Consider the following 25,263-nt stretch of genomic DNA (forward strand, 5'->3'; position numbering starts at 1 on the left):
AGTTGATGATTGCTATCACTTCATTAAAAAAGGTCTTGAGGGTTGAGGAATCTATTTAGGAGCCATGTTGAGTTAACAAGGTTGACAGAATGCCCTGGATGGTGCGTATATGTCTCTCACAGACACCTTCCATGTTTTGTATGCGAATGGGGAGGGTTCATAATGAAATCACATCATTCTTTTAAAATAAATGCTTTGATTTCTCATGCTTTCATCTGAGTGCCTGCCTTTTTCAGTTCATTCGATGTGCCAATGAAGTTTGATCCTTGATCACATCTAATGCTTCGTAAGGGTTCCCTGATTGCTATGGGTGGATAAGTCATCGAGGAACTCGATAAGCACAGTTCTAAATGCTAGGAAAGTGATGATGAAACCGAACATTTTCATTTCCTTGTGACCATTCTTTGTCATAAATGGACCAACATAAATTCATGTGAATTTCCTGCAGGGTGAAACTTCTGCCTTGGTGGGCTACTTTTTCATGGTGATGCTTGATGAGCAAGCTTGTAATGTGACTTGTTTTTGGAATGAGTATCGGGTGTTTCACTCCAAATTCTAATGAAGATCCTCTCAGCCCTCCACCAACTCTCAGCAGACCATCTTCATCTAAAGCTGGATCAAGCTTTCTCAATACATTTTCAATGGGATCTATGCCGTGTTTTATCACATTGATCGCATCTCCAAATGCAATAGCTTTCAGCATATGCAGTATGATGATATCAGCTCTCCTTGACTCTGCAGTGAAGTTTGTGTCATTCATGCCCCTTTTCCTTGATATGCATCTTTGCAATGTAGCGACAGCTCTCACAGCATGCTGTTAATCTAAGAAGCACCCCAACCTCTCCAACATAGATCTACTTCCAACTGTTGACTTTTCCACCGTAATGAGGGTCTTTTTCACTTCTGGACCACTTGCAGTAAGAGTGAGATCAAGCTGTTCCTCTTCTGGCAGCTGCTCCAGCCAAAGATATAATGGTCCTGTGAACCAGTTGGAGATCTGGAGTTGGGTAACGGGGTCCTTTGGATGTATGATATTCTGGATTTTTCTCTGAGAGAACATATCTACACTGATTTGTTGTGCTGGTTTCTTTAATCTTTTGTATGCGATTGGCAACAAATATGTGGAAACGCTGAGCATCATTGTTGATGTATCCCAGTACTACATTCGAGTCTGTCCAGTAGTATTCTTTGTCGACGCTGTGTTTCATTTATTTGTTGAAAAGTTTGTCAGTTTTAACTGCTGTTACTGCTGCAGTAAATTCTAATCTGGGTAGGCATATACGTACACTTTATCTTTGTTTGTTTGTATTAGCTTAAAGCCACAGAGTAGGTTATCTGAAATCTGCCCACTGTAGAAGACTTAATGCTGGATTTTAGTGTTGGAAGTTCATAAACTTACCACTGGCCCACTCAGGGACAATATGAGTGCCAGATATGCATGATTTTCAAACAACAAATAATTTGATTAGAAAGAAAGTAAAACTATTTTTAAATCAATTTTAAGACATTTTTATAGTAATTACTTTGTTATATGATTAAAGTCCAAGCAGTATATCAAAAGTTAAAAAAAAGAAACTGCTTATTTTGGCATGATGAACAGTAGAATCTTTATTATTAGTTACAGCTGGCTAGTTTCAGTAACATTGTTGCTATCATAAGGTAATCAAAACTAGTTTGCTGAACTAATAATAAATATTCTACATTTTACTTTGCTAAAAAATTCAAAAACCATCGCGTATTGTATCTTTTCGCTCTTAACATAGTGGCACAATCCGTCTGAGAAAAAATTATCCAAATAGTATAGTTTACTAGAAGTGTGAAACTACATATGTAACAATGGTATTTACAAAATAAAATGCTTATATGCATATTTTTCAGCATTGTTTTATACTTTCTTGTAAAAAATGGATTGTCATATTTTATTATTATGAAATAAAAAACTAACCTCCAGTTGTTTGTTAATCTCGAGTGGAACTGAATCATTAACAGCAGCTAGCACCAATGAAATGACAACCAGAGGATAATAAGCCATAAATACAATGTAGTCTGTTTGTTTAACCATTTCATATTCCTGTGTTTTTAAAGAAAAAATCACGTATGAGGAAAAACATTATGAATTACTTCATTTAAAAACTTAACAAAACCATTATTCATTGCCTTAAATGATAATAAAATGCATAAAAAATAAAATTTTTATTCAAACTTTAAAATATATTTATTTAAAAATATAATAAGCATTTTGAGGCAAAGTGCATATACGTACGATTTATCTTCCAATGTTTATACAAGTATATTAGTTAAATGATATGGCTTTAACAGGTAACCATGACAGAAACACCAACTGTTTTGTAACTGGGTAAAAATCAGTTAGCACCACTGACAAAATACTGAAGTCGTAAACTTCTATAAAAGGGAGGTTCTTTGTTGTTTTTTTTTTTTTTACTGAAATATCATAAAGGGTGTTCAGGGTTTTTATTTTTAATTTTATAAAATGCCCAAATATCGTGTGGTGTTTTATAATAACTAGTATAAACTTTGACCAGTTAATAAACGATAAACCTACCACCCTATACATGTTCAAAGCCAAATCTACAACCAACAGAAGAACTGTATTTAGAAAAATCAAACAAAGAAATACAATTATTTTTAGTTTTTCAGAAATCAGCCATTCTAGGAACTTCTTAAATCATAGATCATTATTTTCGACAGTACATTTTTTGTACAGGAGGTTTCTATCTGAATAATGCAAAAATTTGAAGAGAGATTTGATAAACAATTTTTGAGTGCTGTAATTTATTCGAAATTATACTTAATATTAGTGTCACAATATTACTACCCTAATTTCATTTACTAACAACTAATTTTAATTTTCAGTTTATTATTATACCTGTAATTGATGCCATTTGATTTTAAAGTTTTAAGGGTAATTACCCACTAAATTTTTTTATCCAAACATGTACTCTGCTGCTGCTCTTTTCACATACAAATACTCTTTCAACTATAATTACTTGGTAAACAAGATACGAATCTCTATAAGTATTTAATCACTTAAAGCATTTTAATTAAAATAAGTGATTGTTATAATGTTTTGTTTGGGAATTTCACGTAAAGCTACACGAAGGCTATCTGCTCTAGCCGTTCCTAATTTAGGAGTGTAAGCTAATCATCACCACCCACCGCCAACTATTGGGCTACTCTTTTACTAACGAATGGTGGGATTGACAATAACATGTAATACCCCACGGGTGAACGGACGAGGCCTGGCATGGCCTAGCGCGTTAAGGCGTGCGCTTCGTAATCTGAGGGTCACGGGTTCGCGCCCGAGTCGCGCCAAACATGCTCGCCCTCCAAGCCGTGGGGGCGTTATAATGTGACAATCAATCCCACTATTCGTTGGTAAAAGAGTAGCCCAAGAGTTGGCGGTGGGTGGTGATAACTAGCTGCCTTCCCTCTAGTCTTACACTGCTAAATTAGGGACGGCTAGCACAGATAGCCCTCGAGTAGCTTTGTGCGAAATTCCAAAAAACAAACTGAACGGACGAGCATGTTTGGTGTGCCGGGGATTCGAACCCGCGACACTCAGATTATAATTCGAACGCCTTAACCCACCATTTGACAATTAAATAATTTCACTAAATTTTAATTTTTCTTAATTTAATGTTTAAAAAGTAATATTTAAATTAAATAAGAACTAAAGAACCTAAACACAACTACATTTTTGTATTAATACCTCTGTGAAAACTTGATAAAGAAACGATACATAGGTGATGGCTCCACACAGTAACAACAAAACCCAGAACACAAATAACACTCCTGATGATTTTCTACCTTTTCTTTGGTCTCTTAATATGAAACATGAAACCAGAACCTAAAATAGAAATAATATTTTTATTCACACATGAGAGAGCAATAAAATAAAATATAATACATAGCTTGTTATATTTTGTATATTTTTATTCTAACCTTTACAAACTTTGTTTTTCAATAATAATAATGATATAACCTGTCCATTCAAGACATTAGTGTATTGTTTTAAACAACTAATTGAACTATAAATTTTAACGTAACTGTTTTTCAAAGATACTAATAGTACTAATTTAATTCTAATTAGTTTAGAATTTCTGCTTTGAAGCCGGTAATGCACAGATCAATGACATTAAGATTTTTCGACTATTTGTTTTGAATTTTGCGTAAAGCTAACAGTCCTAATTTAGCAGCGTAAAACTAGAGGGAAGGCAACTAGTCGCTACCACCCACCACCAACTTTTAGACTCCTCTTTTACCAACGAATAATGAGATTGACCGTCATATTTTAATATCCCACGGCTGGAAGGGCGAGCATGTTTAGTGTGACGAGGATTTGATCTCGCTACTGTCTGATAACGAGTCGAGTGCCTAAACTAAGAACTAAAGAACAGGCCCTTTAATTGATTGTATCAATAAAGAATTTAAAGTAATTAGTAAGTTAAAATACAATATTAGCATTCATTATTGTCTAGGTTTATAGTTTAAGATAACTACGCTTGGATAAGATACAAAAAAAGAAAATGAAGATAAGAGTATGAACAGTAGAAAGATAATTTTTTTAAATATGATAATTTATTAATTCATAAATTAATTACAATGTCAATAACAACAGATATTGTACTTTTTATGATCTGAAAATAAGTAGATCATGTTCCATTTTTTAACCTGAAATAAAAGTAAAAAAATGAATACTAGCTACCTTATACTGAGAAAAGAACTTTACTGAAAACTTTACTTGAAGACTTATCAAATGTCATCAGTCTAATGTTCTTTATTGAAATTAGCCCCTTTTTGATAAATATTTTATATTTCTGTAAGACAGTTGTAATCAGTACATTTGTTTCATCATATGTATTTAAGCGCTGCTTTGACTGTCACACAATCAACGAATACGTTTATAAGTTTCTGTTGTGCACTCAAAAATATTTCGGTTTGTTTTTGTAACTGGAGTAGTATGACAGAAAAAAGTCAATATTCACTCTGTTATTACGATCACATAATGTGACATTTTATGTGTTATAGTAAAATAGTTTCTCAAATTTGCACACTGTATGGTCTTTGCTAATACACAAAATGTTTTAGTCACCTGAATGTTAGGTTGTTGATTTCTATAATTTATTTAGTTAATATGAAACTATGTTTTTTTTCTAATTGCCCAGGTGGTTAAGGCTCTCGGCTCGTAATCCGAGGGTCGCGGGTTCGAATCCCCGTCGCACCAAGCATGTTCGCCCTTTCAGCCGTGAGGGCGTTATAAGTTACGATCAATCCCACTATTTGTTGGTAAAAGAGTAGCCCAAGACTTGGCGGTGGGTGGTGATGACTAACTGCCTTCCCTCTAGTCTTACACTGCTAAATTAGGGACGGGCAGCGCAGACAGCCCTCGTGTAGTTTTGCCGAAATTCAGAAACAAACCTTTCTAATCATTTGAAATTGGTTTTAGAAAATTTCAATCTGTTTCAAAAATATAACTTATGTATTTTACAATAACTTAAACAGAATGGACCACAAATTTTAAGTTTATGTATCAAATACGTTTTATATCTAATAATATTTATATTTTACTATCAGCAATTAATGTTTAATATTTTCAGTGCTGAATTTCGTAAGTAATGATATTTTAGTTTTTAAAGGTCACTGAATATGCTAAAACTAAAAAATAATAATAAGAACAAATTATTTTATATTTTTCTTAAATATTAAATAAATTAATAGTTTACTTTTAAGTCCAACAAGTTGAATGCAAGTTTATATTACGTGTTTCAACTAAATCCGAGACTTGCGAACTTAAATATGAAATACGATTTCGACAAAAACAAATTATGTATTTGATAAAAGTTTACATATTATTTTTATATGTAGTTTACTAACTGCACTTACGAATGTAACTAGCTTTGTGCTAGAAGAACAAAGTTCTACACCAGGAACAAACCGATCACTTCTTCGTCGCTGTAATTTCAGTGACAAATCTACCAGTGTCAGAACGAAAAGTCCAAAGGTTGACAGCTAAAACACAGATAAATTATTATAATAAATAACTAGTAGTGCAAGTTAGCTGATAGGAAATAGGATTCAGTATAAGTGTAATTAATACTTAAGAACCAAATTAACACAAGGTTGTTATTTGTATGTGTGTGTTTTCCTGACATAATCAATGTCAATATCCTCTAAAACATGGTTGATTTGGGTCATCATTTGTGTTGTTGTGATACTTTATATTGTTGACTTGGTTCTATTACGTTATTCGAAAAGAAAAATGCAAAGTTTAGTCCACTTAATGATAGCATAAAGGTTCGTTTGTTTTTTCATTAACTTGAAATTTTACAAGCTAACTTTACAAAAGTTCTCTAATAGGTAGAAATTCATAACCTTAGTAGTCACAAGCACAACTATTTTTACTTGTTTGCTACCTCCAGTAACTTAGCGGTAAGTCGTAGTCTCTATAACCAAATAAATCTGGTTTTGAAACTATAAAATAGGTATATCATAGATAGCCCACTGTGTAACGCTGTGGTTGATAACAAACACTTCACACAAATTAATTGTTTCTCGTTATCTTCAGTACTTTGTTAAAAAACAAACTCAATATTCACAAAAGTGAAGTGACAAACTGGCTGATAGTAATAGATCTATCGACAAATTAACTAATAAAAGCACGCAATAACAATTCCTCTGTAATAAATTATATAAATCCTAATTCTGAATGATTCACATCTTTATACTTCTTCAGTTGTTTTCTAAACTTTTAAAAAAATCGAACTACGTTTGTTTATTACTGTGCGCAAAGCTATGTAATGGGCTACCTGTGCTGTGCCCACCACGAGTATTAAAGCCGCATGTTTATCATTGTGAATTCTCAGACTTACCACTAAGCAGCCATGAAAACTCCTACTGGCCAACAAATAAAAGTCTAAATTTCAAAAACAAAAACATAACCCACAACATTATGTTAATATGATTTTAATAAATTAACAAATATTTCTTCTAAATCAGCTTTGTTTTAGCAGATATTATCTATAAATAATGCTCGTTGTACGCTCACACATTCGACATGAGGTTGAGCGCTGAGTGTTAATATTCCAATATCTTTGTTTGCGAGAGAGATATGCTAGGGTGTGATAATGACGTTATGATAAAACAAGTTTAATAATATGAGTCTAGAACATTCGGAATTGTTTAATATTGGAGTAATTTCAAAGGTAGCTTGTAAATGTGAGGTTCAGTGAAGCATTGACAAATAACTTGATGACGAGAAACCCACTTGAAATACAGAACTACTGTTATGACCTAGGAAGGACGAAACGTTATTCTCTGCTTTGGTAGTGAAGGGCCCGGCATGGCCAAGCGTGTTAAGGCGTTTGACTTGTAATCCAAGGGTCGCAGGTTCGAATCCGGGTTGCACCAAACATAACCGTCCTTTCAGCCGTGGGGGCTTTATAATGTTTCGATCAATCCCACTTAATCACGTATCAAACAGTCGCGAATTTCTCATCCCTATGTTTCCCGTTTCCTTACTTCGAGACTCCACATACACCAGACCCATTACACGGAAATCAAGTTAAACCTTGAGAAAAAACAAACGCAAGACACCAGTTGATGATGGCATAAATAATATCCTAAAGAACCTTTCAGCTTCTGTCTTAAGACACTTAACTACCACATGAAACCTGTCGCTACTCTTTCGTTATTACTCTGACATCTGAGAAACTTTAGTTATTAAAGTAATCCCTAGCAGTGACCGAATCAACCCCGCTAATTACAGATCTATCAGCCTGATCAATACTTTAGGGAAATTAATAGAAAACGTATTACCAACAGGCTTAATTGTTGTCTAGAATAAAATAAAATAGTAAATAACAATTGTAGTTCAGGTGATATATGGAGGTATATACAGTTTCATTTATATTTAAATGACAATGACCATATGTGGGTATTTCTGGTTGAAATATAATGTTTCCTGTAAATTAAAAAATGCTTGATTCAGTCCGTCAGATACATGAATTAATCTTGAATAACTAAACATAGACGATTCACTCAAAGAAACTGCCCAAAACAAACGTTAGTACACGAACTGTGTCTGTGTTTCGCATACGATACGAATAAACTTTGTTCCTTTCATATTGCACTTTTGTAAAGTCCCTATATTTAATCTATTCCCAAAACTCAACTACACAGGCGTTTAAGCATAACTTCGTAATTTGTGTCTTGATTGAATGTATTACTGTATGTGTCTATACCAATTAAAAAACAAACAAACAGAAACGATATTTGTAAAAGTGGTTTATAAGTTATTACAATGATCAAGCTTGAAAAAACTTAAGGAAGAAATAAACTAAGTTATTCACATTTATTGATTAGATTTGAATTATATCAACCACAATATTTAAAATAAATCACCAAACAAAAAAACGATGTGAAAACAAATTTCATAGACCATATATGTTTTTTTAGTATCATAACTTAAATGCTTTTGTTGCTGGAGTGCGTTTTGGACATGATGATGAAATACAGAAATTTTACAAATGTATAGGTTTCACTAATTCAAATAATTATAATCGTGATAAAGTCTAGTCATGTTTTGAGTCTTGGAGAAAGTATGAAGAAAACAAGCATTTTGCGACAATACTATAATGAGTTGCTTAGTTCGTTAATCAGTGAGTGATTAGTTAATTAGTGAGTCGATTCAAGAAAAAAAAGATAGACACTGAATGAGTTAAATAGAATTAATTCACTTGACATGTCTGTCAGCTGGTTTGTTAGTTAATCTTCCACTGTATTATTAATCAATTTGCGAATGTGTTAGTCAGCCAGTTTTAAGCTGTGAATTAGATAAGACAGAAAATTTTGCAAGCAAATAATTGACTTTATTTTCATTTAGTGAGTAAGACCCACCATCACTTGCAGAACTTCTGCTGAAACGTTGTATGTAAAGTTAGTTCTACTCTTGAACTTGGCTTGTAAAATCTTTATTTTGTAGTCGATAATAAATGCTTCTGTTTTCAACAAATGAACGCAAATTTGCATTATTTGTACTGAATAGTAAAAAAGAAACAACCTAATGAAAGAAGCATTACGAAAATATTTATCAAGATTTCAGACTGAAAAAGCGTAGGTACGTCTACATTAGAGGGAAATGCCCTAGGAATAATTTGTAACGCAATCCCTAAATGTGATTTTTCGTGCAATTTGAAGCAAACATATTATAAATTTATTCAATTAAAATAAAATAATCGCTGAAATCTGGGGGTCTACATATCTCATACAAGTTTTACTTTAAAACATGGTAAATAATGTAAACGTAAGAGAATGCTTTCAAAATGCCGATAAGTAGTTTAAGAAAATTAGAATAAACGAAGCTATTTGACTAATTTTCTTTTTAATTCAGAAGTTTCGGAAATTAAAAGTTGTAAGCAGTGAAGGAGTTAAATCTGTGGCTTTATGTGAAAAGATTGACAAGCATGCGCTCAATGTAGAGAGTAATCCAATTTTATTTCCCTAAATAGACGTGTTATATATAAACTTTATGCATCATTCTTATTATTCTTTCACCTGGAGAAGGTGCAAGGGTATTTCAATAAGATCCGTGTGTGTGTATGTGTCTGTTTGTCTTTTCGCACGCGTATCTCGAAAACTAAGAGACCGAGTACATTAACATTTTACACAAGATTGGAAGTCAGTATGAAATAGTCTTCCCCACACGTGGTTCATATCCAGTTGCGGTTTTGGATGACTTTGAACTATTTTTTTAATGGAAGATAGGGCACTTTCACAATTTGGTTGTTAATGACTCTGTACTGTGTAATAAGATTGGTGCACGCTTCATGGGCATATAAAGCCTGAGACTTCTCATCACATTAAAAAAACAAAATCGTTTTGGATTTGACATAAATACAATCTCGAAAAAGAGAGGCTGGACAAGGGTATGTAGTCCTTCTGATTGCTCTTGTTCACAGATGTAATCAGAATCGGATAATAAGCAGACTGAAGTAAAAGAATGTCAATATAAACTGTGATTAAAATGTTCCAGTGATTCTTAAACAATACTAATTTCTACACCTATTGGTCAGCAGGTGAAAGTAAGAAGAGCATGTAATTATTTTTAGGCAGTTATGAATCTGATGAGGTTATTGTATCAAAGTTGTTTTGAATTATAACAATTGGAGAATGCCCAACATACATATATATAGAATTGTATTTAGGATAATAAAGATTCACAACACCTAATTTTTCGTCAGTGGTAAAATTTGTCCAATCTGGCTGTAAGCGTTGTAAAATATCATACATACAATTTATGAATATATTAACTTGTTATTTATTTTTAGTTATCACCAAAAAACCTTGCAAGAGGAAGTTGGTCAGATGATTCTTCTATTGTTATAATTAGTACATTGTCATAAACCATGAAACTTGATTGGATATGAAATGTGGCATTACTATCTACTCACAAACCCAACATTTTACACGTACAGCCATGAAGTGAGGTAAAATAGTTACTTTTTCTTCATGAGAATCAAGATACATCTTTCTGAATGATATTTAATAATGTTTTCAATTTTGAATAACTGCAGTATATTATAAATAGGCACATAATATACGACTAATAGTATTTATTCATTGCGCTTAATAGTTTTGCTATTATATTTTAAATAACGAATAGCCGTTCTTTCTTTCTATTTATCACTTGTTTTATGACGTATTTCAAACGCTCCTCATTATTCGTGGACAAAGTTTTAAAAAGTCAGAAATATAACTAATATGAAAATAATTTAATGTGTTATGTCCTTAAGCCTGACATATATGGGGATTTTACAAGTTTATATTATTTTGTGTCTCCTGTCTATTTTGTGTGCCTGAGCTGTCATGAAACCTTTATATTTTAAAAGGAGTAATAAATTATCAACTAGTAATTTGATTTAACAGAAAGATGTTTGACAGTTAACCCGTTCTTTCTTTATTGTTCAATGTTTATTTTACTCCCACCCGCCCATTAGCTCATCGGTAAGTTTGCAGGCTTATAACGCTGAAAATCAAATGAGGTTTCGATACTTGTTATGGGCACAGCACAGAATGCTCAATGTATAGCTTTGTTCTTCAAAACAAATGAAGAATCATTTATTTTTCTGAGAATAAACTTACTAGTCTGCTAATAGATATTAATGTCCATGGTAGAGATGGGCCTTTACAACTTCTGGTTCGTAGTATCTCCACGGGAGCGAATGACCATAAGAAGATACAAGGCAACCATACTAAAATGGATTTTTGGAAACACGGTGTCAGCTCTGGTCGTTCAGAATACCAAGTAAGTTGTAGATCCTGCAAGTTATGCGAACATTTTATTGCAAAAGTTTTTCTCTTACTGTATTAATGCATTTACATGAGATATTTTAATTCTAAAGTTCTTAATAATGTACATATCATATATAACTCGAAATTCACAATAATCTCAACAGACATTAAAACAATTTGTTACAAACTTTTAGTGAACAAGATTTGAATTCAAGTTATATGGGAGTGCAAGTTATATTTGCACAGGAAAATTAAACAGAACTTATGTTTAATATTTAAACAGCTATGAAGTAAAATAATAAACATTTCTTTCGATATGCTTACCCACAATGGTGAAATGCAGAATTTAGATGAAAAACCAACATTTTTCATTGTAAAAAAATTAGGCTTGATGATTATGATAGCAAAACTGAAACTCTCTTATTCAAAAATAACCATTCAGTAAACCCAAAAATATTCGTATGATTTCAGATAAAGTACTGTTTGTTACTTGTCTTTCTCAAAATGTTAGTGAAAATGTTTTGTAAGAGTTTGTCAGATAGGAGTTATATGTGAAATATTTTAACATAAGGGACAACAAAATGTTATCTTGCTATCCTGCTTACATGTGTTACCATGTGACGGGAACAAAATCCGTGCGATACAATTGTTTTATGATTCTCAAGATCAAGTTAAACCTTTGTTTTCGTAAACGAAGTATATGTTGGTGATTTCTATGTGAATTACTCATTATTCAGCTGATAAGTTCGTTCTTATCTCATTACTTGTGAATTAATTGTTAAGTTATCAAATCAATGTAACTGAACCAGCCGGTATGGACTTTTGAAGAAAAAGTGAATTATTTAAAGTTCTATATTCATCTCTAGCATACAACAATGTAACGAATATGACTTGTCCTGAAATATATATGATTTTAAAACAAGTAGATTGTGTACTCTCTGTTTATTGTTGACATTTATCGTCAATAAGTCACAGACGTCTGTTGTAAAGAATGCAGCCCAATACAAAACTATGACACCAGATTTTATTAAACGATTTAAATTTGTCATAAATAATGTTTTATACTTACCTTATGAAAATGAATTTAGAAACTTTAAGACTTTTATACATTGGTTTTCCAGCAGGGATGACAAAAGGCAGCGCAGCTAAAGTTATTAGTTAATTAGGAGCTAGAATAAGCGTGGGAATTAGGAAATCTTTAGTTGCTAGGGGCGCTCTTCTATGAGCAATATAGAATGTGAAAATACTGAAAGATCTTGTAAATGTCACTCGAGCAGTGTATTGAGTTATGACCCCATCTCCATGGAGCTTGATGAAGCTAAAGCTACTCTGAAAAACATGCCATAACCACTTCCTGTAGCTCTGACACCTAGCAAACAATATTCATTGTTAAAACTGATTAATTTCTTAAATACTACAGTATATGTGCCCAAAAGATGTGGAGTTCAGTCCCTTCATTGAGAAGAGAATGGTGCTGCCACTGTTTAGGTTTAGTTCTAGAACGTTTTAGAGCAGATCATTATTGTAATCAATTAGTTATAATCCTTTTCAACCTATGCATCTAGTTAAACTGTGAATGAAATGTAACTTACCAGGCATTGCAATTTAAGATAAGTATTTTTATTTGTTTGTTTTTTTTCAGTCAGTTAGTGATTATCCTGTCTTGTTTCTGAACTTTAGTGTCCTGAAGTAAATAATTCATCACTAATTGATGAAAACTTGTTTTATCCAGGATCTCTTCGACAGCAAATGAATGTAATACCCTGTTGAACTTAATGTCTCAGGAAGTGGCTTGACGTTCACAGTGACTGAAACTACAGGTTACGGCGTTGCACCAGTAACTAATGTAATGAACATGAGAGAAGTCATTGGTTTGGCTCAGTAGTCTCCAAGGGCTGAGCAGCCCATTTATCAATGGAATATCTAGTGGAAATCAATCCTCCACTGGATGTAATGGTCACCAAAGGAATAATAATACTCACCGCTCCATCATCTTCAGAGTAGCAAAGTTTTAAAGCACTCTGCAAAGTGTCACAAAAAGAACAAAGGCGTATGAAATGAAATTTACCTTAACAGAACAAATCATAATCAGACAGTACAATTTGCACAGGTAAAGATTCTGATAGCTGTAATAGCACCACCTCAGACGAGGAAAGCAATTACAGCAACTCGAGGTTCAACTCAGAAAACAATGACACCAACAAAGATGCAGAGAACGCAACTCAACAATTTGCGATTAACATGGACGCAATGACAAAAATACATGACAAAAACTCTAATGTAGATAAAGAACATGAACTCACAAAGGTAATAAACAAAATATACAAAAAAGAACACAAGACAAAACAATTAAACGCAGGAAACAACAGAAAACACACAACCAGCAACAAAACCAATTGAATCCACCACCAAACCAATGTGCACCACAATAATAAAAGGATGAAAACCCAACCCAAAATAATTCTAATAAAAAAGTTAGCTAAAGGAGGAACTTATTTCGGGAAGAAAACTTCATGACCTCAACATACTTATTAAAAATGGCCACAATATGCCATCCAGCCCAGAATAACAGAAATACATTTACCGTGCAGTATGTGAACCACAACAAAAGGCCTTTGTTATCAGTGGCTTTCATTCTTTGAAAGTTTTAGAACATGTCAAAGAGATACTGACTGATCTAGAAATAAAAGTAGAAAAAGATAATCTCGAGCAAAACAATTGCAACAACGTGCCTAGTTAAAGCAACCACAGAAAACACAGAGAACATACAACACAATTAAAATGGAATTGTTGTGTAGTATCAGTAATACAACATCAAGAGGCAAAAACACTGACATTAATGGTAACACAGTGTCTCGGTTGTCAAAGATTTGGGCACGCGGCTGTTGTTTTTGTGGCGAAAAACATTGTTCATCATAGTGCGTCCATACTTGCGATAAAGGTAAGTGCTGCAACTTTCAAGATAAGTACACAATTAACTATAAAGAATCCTAAAATATACAAAAACATAAAACTAAGTTTAGGTAATAAAAGAAAAAACACCTATAAAACAACAAAATATCAAATTAATCACAAGATTCCGTAGCTTCCAACACCAGAAACAGAAAATAAACGAAAGAGTAACACAGATAAGAACACATTTAGAGGTAACGGGACTAGACAGGCTTAACAAATAAACGCATCCACAAATTGTGGAAAAATTCTACTACCATCAAACAAACGTGGCCAACAAAACAATAGCATAATAAATGAAGGCCACCCAAAAATAGCTGCAGCAATCACAGATAACTGATCTTCTGCAGGAATTCAGTGAACCAAACAACAATACTGATACTCTAACAACGATTACACTATGTAACAAAATTTTTACTTTTTCTTGTTCCTGAGAAGAAAGTGTTATTTCCCAATTGCCTATGCTTAAAGTAAATGGAAAAGACCTATTTTTCTATTCAAACTTTGCTTTTGTGACCCGGGTAATGCAATTTTCAAATATACTCATTTTCCAAAACATTCCAGGTAGATTCAGTGCTGAGTAGCTGATAGAGAATTTTCTCAAACTTACAAAATTTTCAAGAACTTTCTAGAATGTTGTAGAACTTACGAGAATTTTTAAGAATCTTTTAGAATTTTCTAGAATTTTCCATAGTAATATATATATAGAGGCTCACCACTCACCACTTCAGTTTAGTTCTAACTACCTAAGTGAACACATACATTGTAAATCTATCTGATTTTATCAGAGATGGTATAAAGAAGCTGCAAGCAATCTCCAGATGCATTTCATTATGTATGTTGCCAATTTATCAAGACAAGAGCGAAAAAGTACTCTGTGACAGTGTCTGCTAAAATGAGTGAAGACAAACCCTGGGCACCTTATTTTACCTGCAACCTGCAAAAAAAAACTATAGAAGGTAAGAGAGACAATTTTTGCTTGCTTGAATACTAAGTTATTATATGATATATAAATTTTAGACCTTTCAAAATTTAAATATCTTTCGGTGTACCTCAAAGAGGAATACAATAGTGTCAAGACATTGCTAGTAACCTTGAAGTATGATGAGTATGGCTGGGAGGTTATCGGAGACTTTAAAATTGTGACATTCCTGATGGGTCTCCAAGAAGGCTTTACAAAGTTTCCCTGTTATCTTTGCCTTTGGGACAGCAGGGGCCCCACAGCGTACTACAACAGGAAGCACTGGCCACAACGGACAGAGTTCTCTGTGGGGAGGCATAATGTCAAGTGTGAGCCACTAGTGGACCTCCAGAAGGTGTTGTTCCTACCATTGCACTTAAAATTTGGTCTTATGAAACAATTTGTCACAGCTCTTGATAAGACGTCTGCAGCCTTCAAGTACCTTCGAGACTTGAAGGTCAAAGCTGGTGTCTTTGTTGGACCACAAATAAAGAAGATTCTGGAGTGCACAGAATTTCCCAAGAAATTCAGTAGGAAAAAAAGCTTGAGGCAGCTTTATCGCAATGGTTTGGGGCTTCTTGGGCAATCATAAGGCCGAAAATTATGTGGAACTGGTTGAGGCTCTGGTGAAGAACTACGGCAAAATGGGCTGCAGGATGTCCCTGAAAGTCCATATCTTTGACGCTTATCTTGATAAATTCAAGAACATGGGAGCATACTCAGAGGAGCAAGGCGAGCGTTTCCACCAAGATGTACCGTACTTTGAACGGCGCTACCAAGGAGAGTATAACGAAAACATGATGGGAGACTATTTGGGCGCTGATACGTGAAAGTGATTTACATTACAGTCGCAAATCTCGAAAGAATACTCACTTCTAAACATTTTTGTATAAGTTTTGTATAAATACATGTAAATATTGATTCATTTATTGTTTTATTCAGACCATATGTAAATGCAAATATGCAAATTTGCCCGTTTTTACATAGAAAATAGGTTAATTTGTAAATCTCATTATCCAGGTCACAAAAGCAAAGTTTGAATGAAATAATGGCCATTTTCTGTACTTTTACAACATAAGCAATTAAGAAATAACATGTATTATCCAGGAACAAAATTTGTGTTACGTAGTGTTATTACTCTTATAAAGCCCCCCCCCCCCGCTAGTACAGTGGTAAATCTACGGATTTACAAAGCTAAAATCAGGGTTCGATTCCCCTCGGTGGGCTCAACAGATAGCCCGATGTGGCTTTGCTAAAGGAAAATACACACACACATACTCATAAAAAAAAAAAACATACAATGTACGATACCACTTATCATACATATATTCCTGGCTGACATCATACCAAGATGAACACTTTAACAGTTCTGTTTGTCAGTATTCAAAACGATCTTGTTTCCAAGTGGCATGAGATCAAAATCATCTCTTAAAACAATTGAGCAGATATTAACTTCGTCACGGAAACCATGCTATTCACATAACACTCACTTAAAATAACGGGCTTTAAGGTAATCAGAAAAGAGAGATGAAATTATGAATTCCCAGAACGGGATGCGTTTCTCCTATACAAAACCATTATCAATAACTACTATGCGTATATTCTCAAAAAAGTGAAAATATCACAATAGATGTTTTCATAAACAACAACCAAATATAACAATGTCAGGAATATGCTGTTCACCACAAACCAAGCCAGATACCATGCTACTAAACAACATTACCTCTCACAACAACAAAAATATTATCATAAGTGACTTTAACAGCACAAACGCCATTTTCGGCTCTAAAAACACAAACACAAACGGAAGACATGTATATAATTCCTAGAAGGCTTAGACACTTTCTTTTCAACAACACAATTCCGACACATACCAGTGATATAATAGTTCTGTGAGTGTGTTTGTCAACAGCATTTTGTCCTGCAATGTATAAAAAGTCTTAGACAATAATTATCTGCCGATATGGGGCGTCTTCGATCTCTCACAAAGCTTAAATAAATGAAATGGCACAAAAATATAATTCTAAAACAAACAAACAAATGGAATCTATCAAAGACGTTTTGAACATCTTTGATATAGACAGGTACTAATAAGTAATATAATCTGAACAGTCTCATAAGAACAGCAGTCAACCACATACCAAAAATATTAAACAACAACACCCAAATCAGTTAGAAAACAAACACTGATATAATAAACAAAAGAAAGAAATGAAGAAGACAAAGAGAGCATACATGACAATCATAGTACAACAAAAATAAATATGCTTAAAAAAAAAAAAAAAAAAAAAAAGACATCTTCTGTACACAACTAAACTCAAAAACAGATCCCAAAGAATTTTGGTCTCATGTAAAAAGGGCTACCAAATCAAATGAAATAACTACCACTAGTTACATCTGACACTAAAATATAATAAACTAATAAACAGAAGCACAAACCTTCATGGAACACCAAACGAATCAAATATGAGTAACCATTTTATGAACATAGTAAACAATTATGTAGAAACAAATATTCACCTGTACATGCGAAACTTAACATCTGACACCTCATACAGTAGCACCAAACATTCAGAAGAACATGCCAATATAACAAATCAAATATATTAAATCAGTAGAAGTACAAATAACAACAATAAAAACACATTAAACTGTTGAAGAAGAACAGCACAAGGATACGATAAAAAACAAACCATTTTACCCAAAAATGGCCCTTTGAGATTACTAGTTTACCTCACAGTGCTCTTCAATTTATCACTGAAATCTGAATAAATAACAATCACTTGGAAACAGACTGATATTCTTATGTTCAAGTTGGAAGGAAAACCAGTTGACAACTCCAAAAACTATAGAAACACAAGTTTAACCAGCAGAAAAAGAAAATTACTGAAAAAATACAAGACTAATAACTTACCTACAAACTAAATAAATATTGCTTGAAATATAAAAAGGCTTCCGTAAAGCTAGACATACAACATACCACCTAATCAAATTTAACAGGAGAAATGGTGCACATCTTCAATTAAAAACACCGTACACTGTCACGCTTTCTTAATGTAGGGAAACATTAATCAAAGTATGGCACAATAGCCTTAGATAGAAAATGTCCTAAGAGACTCCCAGGGACATTATTTGCTGGGTTTATAACTTACTTGAGAATTGATTGGTATGGTTGACATTTATTGTCACAAAGCAGCAAGGCTATCTGCGCCAAACAACCAGTAAAAAATGTAAAGTAAAATTATTATAAAAAGTAAAAAAAATAAAGTTTAGACAAAACAACGGATAAAAGATTTAAAGGGAATTAAGAAAAGCCAATGGCTCGTAAAAAGTTAAAAACATAAGGGATTTTGATTGGGTCAACATCGGCAATGACACTTTCTAACATTAGGGGCAAATCCATAGAAAAGTCGTGTAGAAACTGGCGTGTCGTCGCTCACGGTCATAACGACGACATGACAGTAAAACGAGGACCATTGTGATTTGAGTGTCACAAACGTCACACATTGGTGGGTCAATCCCACATAAAAGAAAATGATGAGTTAAAAACTGTGACCAAGGCGTACTCTAGGTAGGACAACATCCTCCTTCTGATCCGTAAAGAAGTAAGACGGCCAAAGAAAAAAAGGTTTGATCTTGAAAAGCTTATTACGATGTTGCTTACTCCAAGTCGACTGCTAGGTGGCGCGAAATTCAACCTTCATTAAAGATTCGTAGTCTATATACCGGATAGATACGGCTGTGATGGTCACAGAGCAGACAGACTTAACCTCTATATCAAAGAGCTCGTTCCCATGAACTCTGACTTGGCCAGATATCCAGAAACACTGGATAGTAACAGAATATTCAGAAAAAAATGGATCGAGTCTTTTTAGAATATCGAAAGGAACAGGGTGTAAACTAACGTTAAGCGATTCCAGGGCCGGTAGAGAAGTAAAAGAGTCAATGTAAATAATACAATTGGTGTACTGCATAGCTTTTACGTGACCAAGGCAACAGAAATGGCATACAGCTCGACAATGAACACATGACATGTAGAGACAGATCCTACAGTCACCGATTTTGAACCATCTGTATAAATGGAAGTGGAAAAAATGATTCGAAAGATGTTCAACAAAGAGAAGACGATACTTTCGATCGGGAGTATGCTCATTCCTCAGATAATTTAAAAAAGGTTACAGGTGGAGATAGTAATATGACATGATGGAATGGGCTGATCAGTGGAGACAGCAACTCCATCCATTGATACACCCAACTCAGCGAATTGCACCTGAATATAAAGACCAAAGGGAAGAATGGCAGACCGTCTATTCCAAAGAGCATAGCCTAATGAGGAAGAAGGACAAAACCCCAGGTAGGATTTTGTGGGTTTAATGAAATATTGCAATGAAAGATGGAAACAGCAAAGGTGAAGAGGGGTTTGTGGGACTCAGTGTACAATCTCTATACTGGAAAAGTGCAGAAGGCCCCTGTGCAGAGCTGAAGCCTCCAATTGTGAGTGCAGTCCAGCACCCTAAAAGCCAAGATCCTGGCAGAACCATAGGCCAGAGACCCATAGTCCAGATTGTGGCCTAAGAACATCAATCAATTCACTAAGAGGTGGGAGAGAGGACATGAAGGATGTTCAGTGTTCTTGTACCCTTGACATGTAGCTGCATGATGTGAGAAATGAAAATCAGCTTATGATCAAAGATAAGCTCCAAGAACTTTGCCTCAAGGACCACAGGAAGAAAAACATGACTGAGACAGAGCTCGGTAACAGAGTATATACCCTGTTGGTAGCAAAAGTGTATGCACATCGGTTTGGAGGAAGAAAAGGTAAAACTGTTTGCTGTAATCCATTTCAACAGGCGATTGTGGGAAGTCTGAAACTACATCTCAATAAGTCTTATGCTCAGCTACTGACAAGGCCTTAATGTTACCCAGATTGGAACGGAAACCTCGACAGTTCCACTGTATCAAAGTATCAACGTGGCTATTTTTCTTTTGGTGGAGGAGAACTGGGTAAGAAATGTTCGGTTTACGATCACATCATTTTCTCTATTAGAAGGTGGTCTGTCGATCTCCGTGAATTTGGGTAGAGTGGGAAAGTCTCTGTTAGTATAGGTAGATTCCAACAACTGAGAGCGTGAACGAATAATCGTTCTAGATCTTGGGGCCTAAAAAGAGAAGCAGACCTAGGCAGTTACTGGAAGGAAATAGAGACAGGAGTAGACATTGACTTGTAAACTCACTTATCCATAGAGAGCAAACAACTCTTCACATAGTTTGAGAACAACTCTGTTGGTGGCATGGATGGTTCTGTCTACACTTCAACTGTAACAATGGGACATAGTGCAGCAACACATGTCCGAGGTGGAATTGTGGATAATTACCTTTGAAGCCTTGGAATAAGAAATGTTGTTAATCGTTTTCAAATGCTATACCTCTTTTTCCTTCATCAACCTAAGGCAAGAATGAACATAAGAGAAGTGAGAGACATTAAAATTAACACAGTGAGGGTCCAGTTCACAGTAATAGACATCATGGACTCTGGCACCCCATCAAAAACACATCAAAGAACCACAGCATGATACTTTTGAGTGACTGAACCACTGATACTGGAAATATTTGAGAGGGTTGGGAATATGTGGTTGTATGTCATAGTTCAGATAAGCTGCTGTGCCAGCAGCAGATGGATGTGGTGATGTAAATGTCAAACTTAGAATATTGGTAGGCAGCATAATTTCGTCCTTATGAATGGAGATACACCTCACTACAGAAACTATTTAGGTGTAGGAACCAGCATGGATCTCTAACTTAGGGATGTTTTTGAAATCCTTCACAACAGCAATTCATCTTGTGAAATTGAAAGTATCATGGGGAGTAACCTCAATCGAAATATCCCCAATGACCTTCAAATTCAATAGGATTTCACTGTATTTTATGGTAGAAGATTTGACCAAGATATACCCAAAATATAGCTTTTGACTGACTTAGAAGATAGAGCAAGCAACTCTAATCCACTTTAAAAAAGAAAGAAAGAGGTACTTGTTCTAAAAATCTGTCTGGCAAAAACATAGTATGAGAAAATGAAATTGGGTATAGAAGGAGGTGGAGGCTGATCTTCAGATTCTTAATGAAAAATGTGGTTGTTTACTGATGATTTGTTTTATTATTTTACTTTTATTTGGACTTGGGGATCCATAATTAAAGAAGAAGGATTCAGTGTCTCCTGACACCACCCACCATGAAGCCCTGTGAGAAGATGCACTACAATGCCAAAGAAGGACACCGCAGCAATGTCAGAGTTTTGTGAGCACTGTACTCAAACACTAGTATTAGACAGAATGTTGAAAACACCTGTTGAGAATGTCCAACACTGGTACTTGGTTGACCTGAGCCCAACAGGATGAGCCAATTGACTTTGGGAGGGCTACCAGTCAACAGAAATGCAAGGCCAAAGTATTATGTTGAGGTTGGACCATTTAACCACCAAGATTCTCTCTCCCCATTAAGGGTCTCCATGCACGGTAAACACGTGGTTAGACGTTCAGATCCCTGAGGAGGTAAGCTGATAAGGTAAAACCTTCTCTGGAAGGTCCCCTCATCACATACAGGCATCCACATTAAGGGGTTCTGGAGGAATGACATCAGAATCAATGTAAATAATATCTATTTGGAGTGACGTAATCCAGAGGCAGGTATCCCTTAGAAATGGGCACTTAACCCTACTTTGTTTATCATCTATGTTAATGACATGCCTCTTGAAGACCTTTTGTTCATAGTTCACAGATAATATTGCTATCTATAAAAATGCCCAAAACTCAACAACAAATAATATACAACAATTACTGAGTGAAATAGAAGTTTACTGCAATAAATAAAGAATCAAAATATACATACATGAAACATCATTCATTCTGTTCACAAAATCAAGCAAAACAACATCATAATAATATCCAGATGGGACTCTCTTACAGGTAGCAACATCAGCAAAATTCTAAGGAATTATATTAGACTCAAAATTAACCTGGGTACAACACATAAGCACCATTAAAACTAGGATCTGACAGAGAAAATGTTATCTTAAGAGTGAACAGCAACAATCAAGAATCCTCACCAGAAAATGTAAAAAAAAACAACAGTTACTGAATATGTCTACACAGCATGGATTAATGTCTAAAACACATATCAATAAAGTACAGCAACTACAAAATTATATATTAATGAAAAAATATCCAGTCTCATGCTCAACAGACTTAACATTTTTCCATAACTACTCAAACATACCTTCTCTGTTGGACAGACTGATAGATAACTCTTTTCAGTATCACAAGAAAAATAAAAAATAAAAATGAGCTTATGGGCAATTTTGAGAGCTATATTATACATGATAAGTACCCTTTCCTCCTGAACATCATTAATAATATACTAATAGGCCATGCAGTGCTAGACAAGTTGATTCCTTGACACAAACATAATTCAATCAATTGTGAAAAGGTGTTTATATAGAAATAAGATTACTTATATGTGTGTATTAGCAATATGTAAAACTGTATAGTGAGTAGAGGACTAAAAATGCAATCTTACATCAGTGAAGCCTTGTACAAAGATGATTTATTCACTTTGCAGCAGGATATGAAAGGTGTACACAGTTGAAAAGTGGCCAGGATTAGATTCTACTCCAGTCTCATGATGAAAGGGCAACATATTTGGTATTGGTGGCCACAGTAAACTTTTATGTACTTATGACATATGGCACTGTCATGCAATATAGAGGTGCAATCTAACAAAAATTATCTAATATTGCCACAGTGCAAGTAGTAAGAACTTTCTTCTAATGAATGGTATTAAAAGCCACTACTATGTCAAATAGATAAGCAGAGAAGAGGGTAATTTAGTGAATGAAATGGTTATCATGACCACTTGAATTGAATCTATGTGAACAAACATGTAATATCAAAGAAAATGCTTTGGACGATTCACTTTCAACCAGTATTGATGAACTTGAAGAAGCTTTCATGGAGAGGTGGACCATATTACACAAGCATCTTATTGATTCACTCGCTTTAATCATGCCCTAGAAAAGTATGGCTTGTACAAGTACACAAGGTGATCATATACGTTATTTTCAAATGTTTACTGATCATTTATTTAGTTGAAAAGTCTGTGGTACTAATGAGTACTTGTTGACATAGACTTCAATAGTATATATTTGCACATCATATAATATGACTTATGACCTGATGATTATTTTTATATAAAAATGAATGCAGGGGAGCCACTGGCATTATTTAATAGTAGTAATTATGTCATATTACAGCCAGGATGTAGAAAACTCTAATTATCTTTTGCTTTGAGAAACACTCTGATACAGAGAAAGATGTCTCAGTCTCTTGAGGGCTGGTTTTAAACTAAATCAAGTCCTAGGTAAGCAAGATAATACCAGCATCTGTAGACTTACTAAAAACTTTTATTGCAATGCAGAAGATATTTAAAAAATTGACATGGTTTTTACAGTTTCAAGGAATGTTTATGAATTATTTTACAACTACTTTGTAATTTTGTACTTTAGTGTGTCATGTATCTTAAGTTACTTTAGCTGATATACAATGATTTAATGTCATATTTATAGTTAAATTTTCAAATACATGATTATTTCAGTATCTTTATTTGCTGATGAAATAAATATACATGAGCATCAACTGTTTCCTAAACAGGGTAACTAGAAAGTTAATCTAAGTAAACTATGGAGCAAACTTCTATGAATAAAAGCTTTATTTTGAAGAAATTTTAAAGAAGAGTTTGAGTGTAATTTGTATTATTAACAATATTTAAAGAATAATAATGGAATATTTTAATTATTATATTAGAAATTCTTGGTATGCTTGGACTTTAGATCATAGCTGTAAGGAGAATGTAATCATGAAATTCATATTTATTATTAATAAAAAGTTTCAGTTGTTCCCCAATTTGAGAATGATACCACAAAAATACTTCAAAGTTTAGTTTTCACAGTCAATTGTATTTTTACAAAAAACAAAAAAACATTTACAATTTCTACATTAAGAAATGTAAGTATGCATGATTTTACACAAATAATAACAGTCACCTTCTAAATACAATGGACTAGGTTTTAAGTGCTGCATGTGATAGATCTACAAGTTGTCAATTTATTAAAATAGGTGAAAAATTATTATGCAACAGAACTATTATTTTGTTATACGTCATTTCAAAAACAAATTACATAAAGCAAATGTTTCAAATTTATTTTAGTAACATTAAAACATTTTACTATTAAATCAGGATTTTTGTCGAAAGGAGTTTAACTATGTAATTTATATTATGAGATATTAATGATTTTTAATATCATTATTAAGTAATAAATTATACTTTTCACAAGCCTTTATGTTAGACTTATTTTTTTAACACTACATTTTTAACCTAGTCCCTCAGGGATTTTTCAAGAATTAGTGTGTGTGTTTTATAGCAAAGCCACATCAGACTATTTGCTATGTCTACTGATGAGAACTGAACCCCTGATTTTAGCATTGTAAATTTGTAGACTTACAATTGTCCCTGCAGGGGACATTAAAAGAGTGTATAATAATAGTACTGTTATATTCATCATATCTATTGTCAATGACTTGTTTCACTCAGTTCATTGTAGCAATTATTAATTAAATTGATTTATTCCTATTTGGTGTTCCATGAATGCTTTCCCTGAAATACACAAAATACTTTCTTTTTCACGTTTTTAAGTTGCTTTTATGAATATATGTGATTCTTATTTGTAGTTGTGGAATTATATTCTTGTTTGAAAAAAAACAAATTCTGATCAATATTGCAAGCTCATGTTAATGAATTATGTATTGTTTTTAAATGTTAACTTTCTTAATAATTTTAGATCCCATGTTACACGTATTAGTAATATCAGTACATTAAATATCAAACCCAAATTTGATTAGCTAATAATGAGTTCTGTACATGTAATAAGATGGTTTTAGTTTCAAGATGTATATTTCTAGTATCATTCATATTTGTTAATACAAAACAAC

General features: G+C 33.7%; 1 protein-coding gene across 2 annotated transcripts in view; it reads right to left on the reverse strand.

The window, feature by feature from the left end:
* The window catches only part of LOC143244898 (multidrug resistance-associated protein 1-like), a 113,045-nt gene extending 101,188 nt beyond the window's left edge, over positions 1-11,857 (reverse strand). For both annotated transcript variants that reach the window (XM_076490386.1, XM_076490388.1), the window contains exons 1-5: positions 11,635-11,857; positions 11,161-11,337; positions 5,905-6,030; positions 3,731-3,868; positions 1,946-2,071 (exon numbers count right to left, since the gene is read on the reverse strand). In XM_076490386.1, coding sequence (XP_076346501.1) covers positions 1,946-2,071; positions 3,731-3,868; positions 5,905-6,030; positions 11,161-11,337; positions 11,635-11,682 — 615 coding nt within the window. In that variant the 5' untranslated portion in view covers positions 11,683-11,857. The remainder of the gene's footprint in view (positions 1-1,945; positions 2,072-3,730; positions 3,869-5,904; positions 6,031-11,160; positions 11,338-11,634) is intronic.
* Between the last annotated feature and the right edge of the window lie 13,406 nt (positions 11,858-25,263).

This window comes from Tachypleus tridentatus, chromosome 2, assembly GCF_004210375.1.
Source record: "Tachypleus tridentatus isolate NWPU-2018 chromosome 2, ASM421037v1, whole genome shotgun sequence".
Taxonomy (NCBI): domain Eukaryota; kingdom Metazoa; phylum Arthropoda; class Merostomata; order Xiphosura; family Limulidae; genus Tachypleus; species Tachypleus tridentatus.